At 48.2% G+C, this 13947-nt stretch overlaps 1 protein-coding gene across 2 annotated transcripts in view; it reads left to right on the top strand.

Moving 5' to 3' along the window:
- The window catches only part of LOC310689347 (mitogen-activated protein kinase kinase kinase 3-like), a 106399-nt gene that overhangs the window by 76307 nt on the left and 16145 nt on the right, over positions 1–13947 (top strand). For both annotated transcript variants that reach the window (XM_083466959.1, XM_083466958.1), the window contains exons 6-10: positions 526–639; positions 2716–2827; positions 7613–7746; positions 10522–10595; positions 12875–12933. In XM_083466959.1, coding sequence (XP_083323085.1) covers positions 526–639; positions 2716–2827; positions 7613–7746; positions 10522–10595; positions 12875–12933 — 493 coding nt within the window. The remainder of the gene's footprint in view (positions 1–525; positions 640–2715; positions 2828–7612; positions 7747–10521; positions 10596–12874; positions 12934–13947) is intronic.

Genomic DNA, 13947 nt, shown 5'->3' with positions numbered 1-13947 from the left:
TTATCTGATGAATTCAATAACCAGTTTAATTCTCTGGGCATGCTAAGAGTTCTCTCCATGCAGCCTAGCATTCAGAAGTGGCTGCCTTTAAGAAGCACGCCTGTCTTGTTTTTAAACCGACAAACTGCGCAAGAGCAGTGGGATGCTGCGTTTGCAGTTTATGTGTCCCTCTCTTGGTGGGTAGCATTTTGCAAGTCGGATCCAAGTCTCCGGAGTGTTTTATTTACTTTTTCCACACAGGTCTTCCCTCCAGCGGAGCCAGCGGCGCTTCTGCACCTTCCCTTTCGCAGGCTGTTGTTTTGATAACTTTTATCCCATTCCTCCGGGGGGATGCTATCTTGGAAGAAAAGGTCAAAGCCCCCAGATGTTTGGCTGCTATTTTCTGCCGGGGGCCTCGGGTTCCTTTTGCTGTGCCCCGGGTCCAACTGCCCACCTCCCCGCCAGTTCCCAAGCCCCCGGCTGCTCTCTGGCTTCCTCTGTTTGTACCTCAGCTGCAACAACGGTGTTTGTTCAATCTTTTCCCAGCTCCTGATTCCCCTGAAATCCCAGGAAGACTTGGACCGGGCAGTGGAACACTTGGACCTCAGCCCTTCTCTGAAGAGCCTAAAAGTGTTTGTGAAAACGGCAAAGAAAACAAACGTGAGAGAGCGGCTGCGCTTTCCCCAACCACCCCCTTCCTCCTTCCATTTGTGTACAAAGCAAAACGCGATGGGGACGCGGGTGGCGCTGTGGGTTAAACCACAGAGCCTAGAACTTGCGAATCAGAAGGTCGGCGGTTCAAATCCCCGCGACGGGGTGAGCTCCCGTTGCTCAGTCCCTGCTCCTGCCAACCTAGCAGTTTGAAAGCACATCAAAGTGCAAGTAGATAAATAGGTACCGCTCTGGCGGGAAGGTAAACAGCGTTTCCGTGTGCTGCTCTGGTTCGCCAGAAGCGGCTTAGTCATGCTGGCCACATGACCCGGAAGCTGTACGCCGGCTCCCTCAGCCAGTAAAGCGAGATGAGCGCCGCAACCCCAGAGTTGGTCACGACTGGACCTAATGGTCAGGGGTTCCTTTACCCTTACAAAACACGATGCTCTTGTCCCAGGGAGTCAAAACGCTCTTGCGTGTTTTAATGATGTATCAGGTGGCGAATGTGTCACAAGGGACACATTAGAACTGGCATCTGGTCATTTGGGGGGGGGGTTGTTCGCTCTGCTTTGGAGTCCATTTTTCACCCCACTGTCTGAACAACCCCTGCACGATGCAATTACCGTCCTGTTAGCATCTAGCAGCCCTCAAGCAAAACCCAGCCTATTTGGGATTTGGGATGAGGAGATAAGTGTTCCCTTGCAGGATCAGACCAAGGAGTCACCTAGACCGAGGTGGGAGTGGTTGTGGTGGGGACTTTTTCAGCCCGGGGCAGATGGGAGTTGTAATTCCAGACATCTGAAGGGCACCCAATTGGCAAAAAGGCTGTTGAGATTAATTCTTCAGCTTAACTAGACAGATTTCCCTTTGGATTCCCTAGATCGGGGTGGCCAACTGCCAAGAGACTGTGATCTACTCACAGAGTTAAAAACTGGCAGTGATCTACCCCCTTTTGCGGGGTTCAGGTCAAAATTGTTGAGCTTCTTTTTATGGGCCGCAGAGCTAAAATATTTAGGGTTTTTTTAGGGCAGCCGAAGTTCTTGGGCTTCTTTGGGGGGAGTCAGTGATCTACCAGTGATCTTCCACAGATGTCCAGTGATCTACCGGTAGATCACAATCTACCTGTTGGACGTGCCTGCCCTAGATTCAATACCCCACGACATGAATTTTGTGTGGTAGTGCGATATTTCTACACACAAGCCTGCACTCTATAGTTCCCACCCACCAGAACCGAATCTTTCTGTCTCCCTCTCACCTTCCACGGTTGCCTGGGGTCCAACCCCACACCCCTTGCCATTACAGTCGTACCTTGGTTGACAAACGCCTTGCGACTCGAACGTTTTGGCTCCTGAACGCCGCAAAAGCCAGAAATGAGTGTTCCGGTTTGTGAACGTTCTTTGGAATCTGAATGTCCAACGTCTCTTCCAATTGGCTGCCGAAGCTTCCTGCAGCCAATTGGAAACTGTGCCTTGGTTTTTGAACGTTTTGGAAGTCAGACAGACTTCCAGAATGGATTCCACTCGACTTCCGGGGTACCATTGTATTTTGAAGCTGGAAAACACCATTTCTGGCAGGAGAGCAAGTCTCCTCATGTGCTTTCCTGAGACACTTTCGACAAAGCAATATCTCTCAGGCTCCGCAGCCTTGGGGCCAGTGAAGACCACAGAGTAAAGGGAGCATTTCCCAACAGCCTCCTTCTGCCCTCCGTCAGAGACAATGGGAGTTGGAGTCTAACCACATGGGTTCAAGTTACAAGAAAGGAGGCTCTGATAAAACATCAGGCAGGAAGAACCTTCTGACAGTAGGAGCTGTTCGACCGTGGAACAGCTGACATTGGAAAGTGGTGGATTCTCATTCACTGGAGAATGAATCAATTGGCTCTGCCTGTCATTGGCTCTGGCGCCCCCTACTGCTGGGCTCCCTGATTTCTGCCCTATCACTTCCCATGGGCACCAGCCACTACAGATTAGGGTACAGTGATATGTTCCTGAACAGGCAGACTGAAAATGCCTGGAATATTTTAAGCATTCCTCCCTGCGGAGGAGACTGAAACCTAACAACTCTCTCTTCGCGTACCTCCCGTAGTCTCTGCAACCCAACAATAGCAAGCAGCACGAGATGAGGATCTCTAAATCGATGGGCGATATCTTGGGGTCGCTGTACAAAGATGCAGAGAGGACACGGAAGCATTCCACAGGTTGGTGAAACACGGCTTCTCTTTCTCCCACAGGGTCTGCCAGGGCAGTGACACCCACCTTTCCGCATCCGAAAACAGGGGGCCGCTCCAGTCCCAAAGTGCCCCCCAAGTGTATTCTGCAACATGCCATTGATGCAGTAACAGTGCCTTAGTGATGGATTTCCCTGTCTAATTTCAAGAACCAACTGATTCCAGGGAGCTGGAGCCAAAACACTAAAAGCCCGGTTTCTAGCGCAAGCTAAGCACATTTCTCATCATTCAACACTCTCAGCAGTGCCCGATATGATGAGCACAGTCACCTGGCAGGGGTATATGGCCGGTGTTAAGTTGTGGGTGAACATATCAGACGACACAGCGATTCTCCAAACAGCTCTTGTTTATTCACAGGTCAGAACAGAACTGAACTGAAGGGTTCAGCCAGCCTGCTTATATAGAGCTCCAGTACAACGTAACTGTAACAACTTTCTGTAACTATCCAATCACTGAACGTCACTTTCGATCCCTTATTTGCATATGTGGACCTGAGTAAAAACTATCTACAGTATCCCCCTGCTGGCTCAGGGTGAGAACTTCAGTACATAACAGCCGGAGATTTATCTGATCAAGGTCTTCAGATCTGACCCCATCCGGTTGTCCAACCGACAAGCTATGCCATGAGGCAACTTGCTCTTTTTCCTGTAGCTGCTACCACCAAATGCCCCAGTCTTTTGCTGGAGAAGCGGGTAGGTTGCCACACATTCCCCCAGTTGCTGACACAAACCAGGGGCCTATAATTTCTGTTTTGTTGTCAAAGCTTTCCTCCCTCGACGTTGCCATTGAGACGGTGCCCAGAATTCTGGGATGGTTCCTTCTGAAACAAAATGTGCTGTTACATCGAGTCACTGCAGATGCTTCTTGTACTCGAACAAAGTTAACAATATTTTTTTTCCCCTTTGGATTGCCAGCCTGTTTTCCCTGCCACACACAAACACCAATAACCCAATGGAATTTGGAACTGATGCAAGTTTGTTGCTGGCAGAACCCATAAACTTCCTGTCCTTCTGTAATGGGGACAACCGATGCTCAACACAGGGTTTATGGGGCTGCTTCATTATTTATTATTACGGAGGCCAAGGCCAGGATTTTACTGAGTTGTCCTAAATAAATCACTATGGCGATAAGCGCAATTATTATTATTATTATTATTATTATTATTATTATTATTATTATTATGGCATGCTTGGGTGGAATGGAAAACTTTCATCGCTGCGGTGTAGGCCCCCCAAGACAGGAAATACTGAAAATAAAAACTTCGTTTCCTTTAAACAAAGCAACTTTCTGGTCCTTATGATTATAAGGAGCGGGGGAGGGGGCAGGCAGAGATACAACTCAAGTTTTGATAGCAGTCTCTTGGAAGAAAAACGACTCTTGAAATGAAAAGCAGAATTTGCCTGTCTTACAGCAGAGTTTCAGGTTCTTTGCAGTAAGGTTTTTTTTTTAAAAAAAAAAAGATAAGTGCAATATTCAATGCGTGCGCATGTGTACAAATACCGTATTGGCCCGAATATAAGCCGCCCCCAAATTCACCGGAGGGGAGAGGGGGGAAAGACAGTGCCCAAATATAAGCCGCTCCCTTAAAATTCTGCAGGCACTCACACCCGTTGCATTTTAGCGTATGTCTGTTTCAGCAGCGATATCATTTTGGGAGGTCGCAAATTTAAGCCACGCTTTAACATTTCGCTGTCGGGATTTGGAAACAGAAAGAAAGTGAGGCTTATATTCAGGCCAATACTGTATTGTTTGCTCAGGTGGAGCTATTACTAGATTACATTCATAGTCTTCCGTATACCGGGGGCAGGTTCCAGCCTCCTGTTTGGGTGCATCCGTACTTGCAGTCAGATTTTAAGGGGTCACTTGGGGCTCGGTCACACAGAGCCTGGCTGCAGGGCCATCGGCTGCATAGATGGCGGCTGAGACCCAAGGATAATGGCTGCGAGGGATGGCACGGCTCCCTCTTGTGGCAAACGCCCATGGTGGCGCATGCTGCTGAGCCCTGTGAGTTCCTGGTTCGAGACCCCAGAGCCCCACAAAGTGCGGCACTGGGCACACCCGTTGCGCCCTCCGCGGTCCGGGGTCAGATGAGGTGCCCTGCTTTGGGTGGCGCTGCTGTTGTTGACGCCCAAAGCTTCAGGACTGGCCAGCGGCCGTTCAGGATCCTTATAACGGAGCCTTTCCTTCGCCTCGCTGGATCTCTGCAAGGAATGACGGCAAGGCTGTGGCATTTTTCCGATGAGCAGCTTTTGGATGTGGCGAGGAAGCAGCGAGAAGGGAGCCAGGCAAAACACACACACACACACACAAAGCACCACCCCTGCTTTTTTGGAAACAGCCAAGCGAGGTCACAGTGGATCTGGCTGTGAAATAACGGAGTGGAAAAGGACATTGAAAGGCCCCAGGGCCTGCCAGCCTGGAATGGCATCTCTCTTCATGGGACATGCTGTACTTTTTAATAACCTGGAGCGTGGGAGAACCCAGCATATTTCTCTGCCCCTATCTTATTCGCTGACTTAATGTGTTTATTGCTTTTATATCCTGTGTTGTTCTCCATGGAGCTCCGAGGGGGCAGAACTGGTTTCTCCCCCTTCCTCACCCCCCCATTTTTTATTCATTTTATAACATTTAAAAAACACAACACAAACAGGAAAAAAAAACCAATACAAACATATTCTTGTCTTACCCTTATTTTTTCCAAACATTGTTAGGTGAGCTTCCCCAAGTCCCCCCATCTGATTTTCATTTCACCTCATCTTTAGCAGTTGACATATATCATAATTTTTAACCATTTTTTATCACACTTACTTTTACCATAAAAATCTTCACATTTTATCACTTTCAAATAATACTGTTTTAAAATACAGTACTAACCCTACAGCCTATATCCACTTCCAAAGCTATTCTAGAATTTAAATATTAACATATTTTTTCAAATCTCCTTTAAACTTCTTCCAATTTTCTTCCACCGTCTCTTCTCTCTTCTCTCTGGTCTCGGAGTCTCCCAGTCAGTTTGGCAAGTTCCATAGAGTCCATCATCTTCATCTTCCATTCTTCAATAGTTGGTAAATCTTGTTTCTTCCAATTCTTTGACTTCCTCATTTAACTCTCTTAAACAACCCTGCATGGCAGGTTAGGCAGAGAAAACGGAGTGAGTGGCCGAAGGTTGCACCCGGTGAGCTTTGTGGTTGGGTGGGGATTTGAACCCTGTTCTCCCAGGTCTGACACTTTAACCACTGCTCCACACTGTCTCTCTCTCTCTCCCTGCCCCTTAAGCCTCTCCTTTGAAAGAAATGAAGGGCTGGAGAAAGCCAAGCAGCAGAGGATTAGATTCCTCGATCTCTAAGGATCTCATGGGGGGGCATATATTGGCCCCCTCTCCCCCTCCTGTTTTATCCTCACAACAACCCTGTGAGGAAGAATTAGGGTGATGATTGCTGACCTGTTTTGGTGTGGCCCCCATTCAATTCATTTCATTTCATTTCATTTTACAGTTGCATAAGTAACATGTTGTTGTTTAGTCGTGTCCGACTCTTGGTGACCCCATGGACCAGAGCACACCAGGCACTCCTGTCTTCCACTGCCTCCCGCAGTTTGGTCAAACTCATGCTGGTAGCTTCAAGAACACTGTCCAACCATCTCGTCCTCTGTCGTCCCCTTCTCCTTGTGCCCTCCATCTTTCCCAACATCAGGGTCTTTTCCAGGGAGTCTTCTCTTCTCATGAGGTGGCCTCAGCTTCAGGATCGGTCCTTCCAGTGAGCACTCAGGGCTGATTTCCTTCAGAATGGATAGGTTTGATCTTCTTGCAATCCATGGGACTCTCAAGAATCTCCTCCAGCACCAGAATTCAAAAGCATTCATTCTTCGGCGATCAGCCTTTTTTATGGTCCAGCTCTTGCTTCCATACATCACTACTGGGAAAACCAAAGCTTTGACTATACGTGCCTTTGTTGGCAAGGTGGTGTCTCTGCTTTTTAAGATGCTGTCTAAGTAACATAAAACCATTCAAATCCTCCCCCCCCCAGCAATGGGTGTGGGAAGCCAAAACAGCAGGACCGTATTGCGCATAGCAATATAGCCTAGTGCTAATAGAAAGCATCAACACATCCCTGTGTGTTGCTCTCTGATGCAGATCACAAACATGGTGGCCGAGTGTGGACTTGAACCCACCTCTGACTCCCTAGCCAACGCAGCCCGCTCTGCTCTGTGGTTGCAGTGTTGCTGCGGCCCAAGAGGTACGGCTTCCATTGCTGCTGTTATGTACTGAAGTTCTCACCCTGGGCCAGCAGGGGGATACTGTAGATAGTTTTCACTCAGGTCCACATATGCAAATAAGAGACTGAAAGTGACGTTCAGTGATTGGATAGTTACAGAAAGTGGTTACCGTTGCGTTGTAGTGGAGCTCTATATAAGCAGGCTGGTTGAACCCTTCAGTTCAGTTCTGTTCTGGCCTGTGAATAAACAAGAGCTGTCTGAGGAATCGCTGTGTCGTCTGAGATGTTCACCCACAACTTAACAGCTGCCATTTTGTGTGGAGATGTTTGCTCTTAGCATTGCCCCCCTGCCCCTTCTCTGCTGATAACCGGGAAACCCCTTTTGATCCGCGGGAAAACACTTGCAGGAGGTCCCAGGTCCCTTCTCCAACATATCCAGTTAAAAACAGGACTCTCAAGTGCCACAGCATTACAGAGTCACTCGCCTTTGCAGGCTACTGGGACTTGCACTTGAATCCCTGGGCCTTTCTCTGTTTTGCAGGCTCCCTGCACACTGGCCGCAGTTCTCCGCCCCCCGGGAGCGTCCCCGAAGAGCAGCAGCAGATTGCCCGCCAGGGTTCCTACACCAGCATCAACAGCGAAGGGGAGTTCATCCCCGAGATGATGGACCAAAACGTAAGCTAAAGCCTGGAAGCAATTGCCTTGCCTGTCTTTGTTTGGGGAAGGGCGTAAGATGGCAAAAAGTGAATGGGTGCCCCTTGCAAAACAAAGCCTTTGAGGGCTTTTTCTGTGACCTCCTGGGATTCTTCCTAATGGAGGCGCTTCAACACAGACTATTGGGTAACGGCCTGTCGTTGATGGGAGTTGTAGTCCGACAACATGTGGGGATGCCCAAGGCTGAAGCATTCTCATGTTGCTCTCCAACCTACTGTCTTTTTTGCTCTATAAGACACACTTTTCCCCTCCTAAAAAGTAAGGGGAAATGTGTGTGCATCTTATGGAGCGAATGCAGGCTGTGCAGCTATCCCAGAAGCCGGAACAGTGAGAGGGAGCGTTGCGCAGCGATCCCTCTCGCTGTTCTGGCCTTTGGGATTCAGAATATTTTTTTCTCGCTTTCCTCCTCCGAAAACTAGGTGCGCCTTATGGTCTGGTGCGTCTTACAGAGCGAAAAATACAATGATTTTCCTTAGGTTAGGTTGCTTGGAACCAATTTTATTATGTGGCACAGCTCCTTCTGGACCAGTTCAAGTGAAGGGTTGCCTCAGCAAATGTGCTGCCCCAAATTATGATGGTTGTTCCAAAAGCCTTGCACTTGGACACCTAGCCTGGCAAGGAAGATCATTTCAGAGTCTCTTTTTCCCTGAACTGCCAGCCTTCCACATGCAGGGAGGTGGCTTTTTATCTGAACATGGGGGAGCATTTAAATCCCGTGGTTTCCTGGACTGCATCCTGAAAGGAAGGAACATATCACAGACTAATTCTTCATGTTGGAGTTGTACCACAATACAGAAAGTCAGCTAGCTTTTTTCGGGGGGGGGGGGGAGAGGTGGACAGGGACAATTTGCCCAGACTGAAGGAAGTCGGCCAGTGAAATATACTCAGAGTCGAGAGTGGATTTCATGCTCTTTATTCAGCTCATAGTGGTGAGGAGGAATGAATGTTCCCCCCAAATATCTGCTTTATATACATTATTTACACAATGGGCTGCATGTGATTGGCTAATTCCGGGATTCTTCTGTAGGCCAATCAGGTTGTGAATTCACTTCCACCTGGAGTTGGATTGGGTGGCTCCTGCGGACCAATCATACTGCTGCATTGTTCTAGGACCAATCAGACTGCTGCATTCTGAATCCTATTGTTCTAGGACCAATCAGACTGCTGCATTCTGAATCCTATTGTTCTAGGACCAATCAGACTGCTGTATTTTGGATCCTATTCAACTCAGCCGGTCTGCAAGTCTTAATATCCTCCAGTAGTGCCCAATTGGCCCTTTCGCATTACCTGACTTTCCAGATCCAGGGGTAGCAGGGGTTCCTATGGCACATCACTCTGGCTAGACCACACGTAGGCAACCTAAGGCCTGGGGGCCGGATCCAGCCCAATCGCCTTCTAAATCCGGCCCGCGGACGGTCCAGGAATCAGCGTGTTTTTACATGAGCATTTTATTTAAAATGCATCTCTGAGTTATTTGTGGGGCATAGGAATTCGTTCATTCCCCCCCTCCCCAAAATATAGTCCGGCCCCCCACAAGGTCTGAGGGACAGTGGACCGGCCCCCTGCTGAAAAAGTTTGCTGACCCCTGGGCTAGATTGAAGCTGGCTGACTGTTAATTGCCCCTCCACCCAGGAACACAGGAAACCGAATCAGACCATTGGGCCTCACAGCTCACTATAGTCTGCACTGATTCGAAGTGGCACTCTAGGATTTCAGGCAGGGAGCTACCCCATGACAGCCCTACCTGGAGATAGCAGGAACCGAACCCAGGACCTTCTGCATGCAAGCAGGTAGTTGCCGCATTTGCGGCACAGCGACTCCTGATTCGCATGCCCCCTGGCACAAGCTTCACTGTATAGTGGTAACTCAGGTTACATACGCTTCAGATTACAGACTCCGCTAACCCAGAAATAGTGCTTCAGGTTAAGAACTTTGCTTCAGGATGAGAACAGAAATTGTGCTTCGGCAGCTGGAGGCCCCATTAGCTAAAGTGGTGCTTCAGGTTAAGAACAGTTTCAGGTTAAGAACGGACCTCTGGAATGAATTAAGTACTTAACCCGAGGTACCACTGTACTACTTAACTGAAAGGCTGGAGCATTATACCATGGTCCCTGCACTACAGTGGTACCTCGGGTTAAGTACTTAATTCGTTCCGGAGGTCCGTACTTAAACTGAAACTGTTCTTAACCTGAAGCACCACTTTAGCTAATGGGGCCTCCTGCTGCCGTCGTGCCGCCGGAGCACGATTTCTGTTCTCATCCTGAAGCAAAGTTTTTAACCTGAAGCACTATTTCTGGGTTAGTGGAGTCTGTAACCTGAAGCGTATGTAACCCAATGTACCACTGTATGGGAAACACCGTCCCTCTGAAAACCAGTTGCTAGGAATCGCAAATGGGGAGAGGATTGTTGCAGTCCTGATCTCCTTGCAGGCTTCCCAGAGAGCGCCCCATTTTGCTACTAAGCCCCCGGCGGCTGCTCTCGTTGGCAAGGTGAGGTCTTTTCGTTCCGTGATGCTATTGCGACCTTTCTCATATTTTTAACATGACAACAACGAGATCCAAAATCGCTCCGGGTGAGTTTTGGCAGAAGCCGAGCACAGATGTGCTGTGTGCGTCTCGATGCCAAAAAAAGAGGGAGCTTTCATTGTTTCTTTAAAAATTTATGAGTCTTTCTCTGTCTCTTTCTCTCTCTCTCTCTCTCTCTCTCCCCTGCTTTCTGTCCTTTCCTCTCAAAAAGTTGCTGGAGCCGTTCATCAGCCCAAACGACTCGCTCTCGTCAAGCTGTCAGTCGCTGGATAGGTCTGGAGATAGGTAAGCCAGATATGGTCGTCTTTACGGCTAGGGAACCAAGATACCTGAAGGGGCTGCCTGTGTCCATATCTGCCCACATGGTCCTTGAGGTCATAGTCTGGATGATGTCCAGCAGGTGGCAAGATGGGAGGAGAGCCTGGAAGGTTCTCACCATCACTGGAGGTCTTCAAGCAGAAGCTGCAGAGGACCATCTTTTGGGGAAGACCGTCTGCCTCAAGTTTTCCTGCACACTTAGCAGGGAACTGGATACTCTAGGAGGCCCAGTTCACCTCCACAAGCACTCAAGATGGGTCTCTGGTAGTTTCTCTAGTGATGAAGAACATGAGCTGAGAGGTCCCCACCTCAGATGCCACCTTAGCTGTGAACAAACTGGGTGGCCTACGGCCCTCACTGGCTGTTACAGGAGACGTATGGCTACCACTGACCCTCATCTCCCCCCTAGGTCTCCCTGGCAACGTCCAAATAAAAAAATTCCTTCCAGTAGCACCTTAAAGACCAACTAAGTTAGTTCTTGGTATGAGCTTTCGTGTGCATGCACACTTCTTCAGATACACTGAAACAGAAGTTGCCAGATCCTTCTATATAGTGAGAAGGTGGGGAGGGGTATTACTCAGAAGGGTGGTGGGAATGGGAGATTTGCAACTCATTACCAAACTTAAAACCATGGAGAGACCTGGTCTCAACAGAGACATTGGATTCTTATCTCATTATACATGACTAAGCCATTTCTCACCTTCTCACCCCTTGCCTTTTCCTGTAAGACCTATTACAGTCGTTAAGAGTCGTCAACAGGCTCATCTCAGCTATCTGCCAATCTCCCATTCCCACCACCCTTCTGAGTAATACCCCTCCCCACCTTCTCACTATATAGAAGGATCTGGCAACTTCTGTTTCAGTGTATCTGAAGAAGTGTGCATGCACACGAAAGCTCATACCAAGAACTAACTTAGTTGGTCTTTAAGGTGCTACTGGAAGGAATTTTTTTATTTTGACTATGGCAGACCAACACGGCTACCTATCTGTAACTGGCAACGTCCAGTAAAAGAAACATGTGCCAGGACGTCATCACATTTGTTCTCTCCCGTTTCCCCGCACTACACTTAATTGGCTTTTGCTCTCGGGGTGTGAGAAAGCGCTACAGGCCAGGATTCACCATTTAGCTTCATTAGTTGCTACCAGGAGGTGAGGGAGAAGTACGGTTGCTTCCTCTAAGGGCTGGTCAGCGGAGCCTGCTGTGTGAACGGCAAAATGGTATCGTTGGCCTGCCTTGCAAGTCTGTCGTGCGTGAATTGGTTCAAACGCTTTCCAAATTTGGGGTCCACAAAGTCGCACCTGTGAGACTCACACAAGGCCCTCAAACACCTGCCCTGGCTCCTGTCAAGGCCTCCTGCTCCTTCCAGATGTTTTTGTTTCTTTGGGGCTTCTTGTATAGTTGGGGGTTGCCTGTTGGGTAAGGCTGTTACCTCCTTTTTAGTCTGGTTATTATTATTATTATTATTACTTATTTATTCAACTTGTACGCCACCCTATACCCAGAGGTCTCAGGGCGGTTTACAACAAGACCACAACATACAAAATCAAACCAAAAGCAGTAACCCAAAAAAGCCACATTCTAAAAGGGTGTTGGATGTCAATACCAAAGGCCTGGTTTAAAAGGAACATTTTTGCCTGGCGCCTAAAGGTGTATAATGAAAGCGCCAGGTGAACTTCCCTGGGGGGAGCATTCCATAGATGGGGAGCCATTGCAGGGAAGGCCCTGTTGCCACCCTCTGGACCTCTCAAGGAGGAGGCACGTGAAAAAGGACCTCAGAACATAATCTCAGGTCCAGGTAGGTTCATATGCGAAGAGGCAGTCCTTGAGGTATTGTGGTCCTGTTTGAAGTGTGCATGGCAATGTTTGGTGAGCATCACCAGCTTTCCTTCTCTGAAATGGGTACATATATATATATATATATATTTGACATACCCACAACAGTTTCGTAGATTTCCAGATTTGCCCTGGGCCCTAAAAATGTTGGAGACCCCTGCTCTCAGGCAGTGTTTTCCCAGATGTTATTGACTACAGCTCCCATTGTCCCCAGCCAGTGTGACCAATGGTCAGGGATGATGTGAGTTATATAGTCCAAAACATTTGGAAGCCATGACGTTTGGGTTGCAATAAAAGCGCAATATAAATGCAAAGCTTTACTATTGTTTTGGCGATAGTTGTATTAGAATAAATGATGCTGAAGACCAGGGCTACGTCACTGGGTCTAATGCACCTCTTTCTCTTCATGCAGTCCCCCCTTTAGCCAAGCACCTATTTCAAGAAGGGACAAAGACAGCCTTGATTGCCTAGGTAAGTTTCTCTGAACCAGCATTGTATACTGTCGCCAAGAGAGGTCTCTAGGGATGTACAGAGGCAGCAATTTCCACCCCAACCTACGTTGGTTGCAATCAGCGCTGTTTCTGTTCCATTGCAGTTTGGCTTCTGCCCAAACTATGTCACTTATCTCGCTAGCTGCTGTGGCCAAAACGAATGCAATTAATCACGTAATTAACTCCACTGCATTTTGTTGGAAGGGAAACATCAGGACAATTCAGAAAACGTTATAATTTCTTGGGAGGGGGGTTGCTGTTTTTGTTTTAACTATTTTTATTTTTGCTTGTATTTTTGTCTTGTGAACCACCCCAAGATCTTGTGACGAATGGTGGTACATAAATCTCATTGTTAAAATGCAACATTCACGGACCAACAAAAAAAGTGACAGCGAGTGCTGCTTGTCTTTGCTTGTGTTCCTGACCTCAGGCAAACATGCAAATTGTGGAAATTTCTGCTCCTGTTTCCATTTCCAACATCCCTGGAGATACCCTGAGAATCTCACGAGACTGCTGAAGGCTAGACTGTGAGAAGTCCTTGAGTGCAATGATGCCATTCCATGTTTTTCCTTGGAAAGTCTGGTCTCTTATATCCCTACCTGATCCTTGAAGTCTTGCATGCTCAGCTCATATCTGCCAGTTCTGTTTTGTTGGCACAGTTTTGTGGAACCCGCTCCCTGCTGAACTTTAGGCCCGTACTGAAGAATCATTTCTGATTCTGTTGTATTTGTTCATCTTGCGTGGCGAGTTCCCGTCTCCACCAGTGGAAATTATTACACAATTATTACGGTTAATGGGCTAAATAGGGCCACAACTTTATTGGTTACAGGTGATGAGCGGTATTGGCTTAGGCATTGGATCTAATCGACTATATCTGCCTTCAGCCCATCCGCTAGAAGTCTGGGAAGGGTTAACCACCAGTAGAGGGAGTCCTGCTGATGCGCATCAACTAGGAACTCCCCCGGGGTCACTGATAGGGGGCGTGCCTTAGGCC

Source organism: Podarcis liolepis (assembly GCF_965112155.1).
Source record: "Podarcis liolepis genome assembly, chromosome: 12".
NCBI lineage: Eukaryota > Metazoa > Chordata > Lepidosauria > Squamata > Lacertidae > Podarcis > Podarcis liolepis.
The sequence above is the reverse complement of the archived record's forward strand: the minus strand, read 5'-3'. Positions and strand labels throughout refer to the sequence as shown.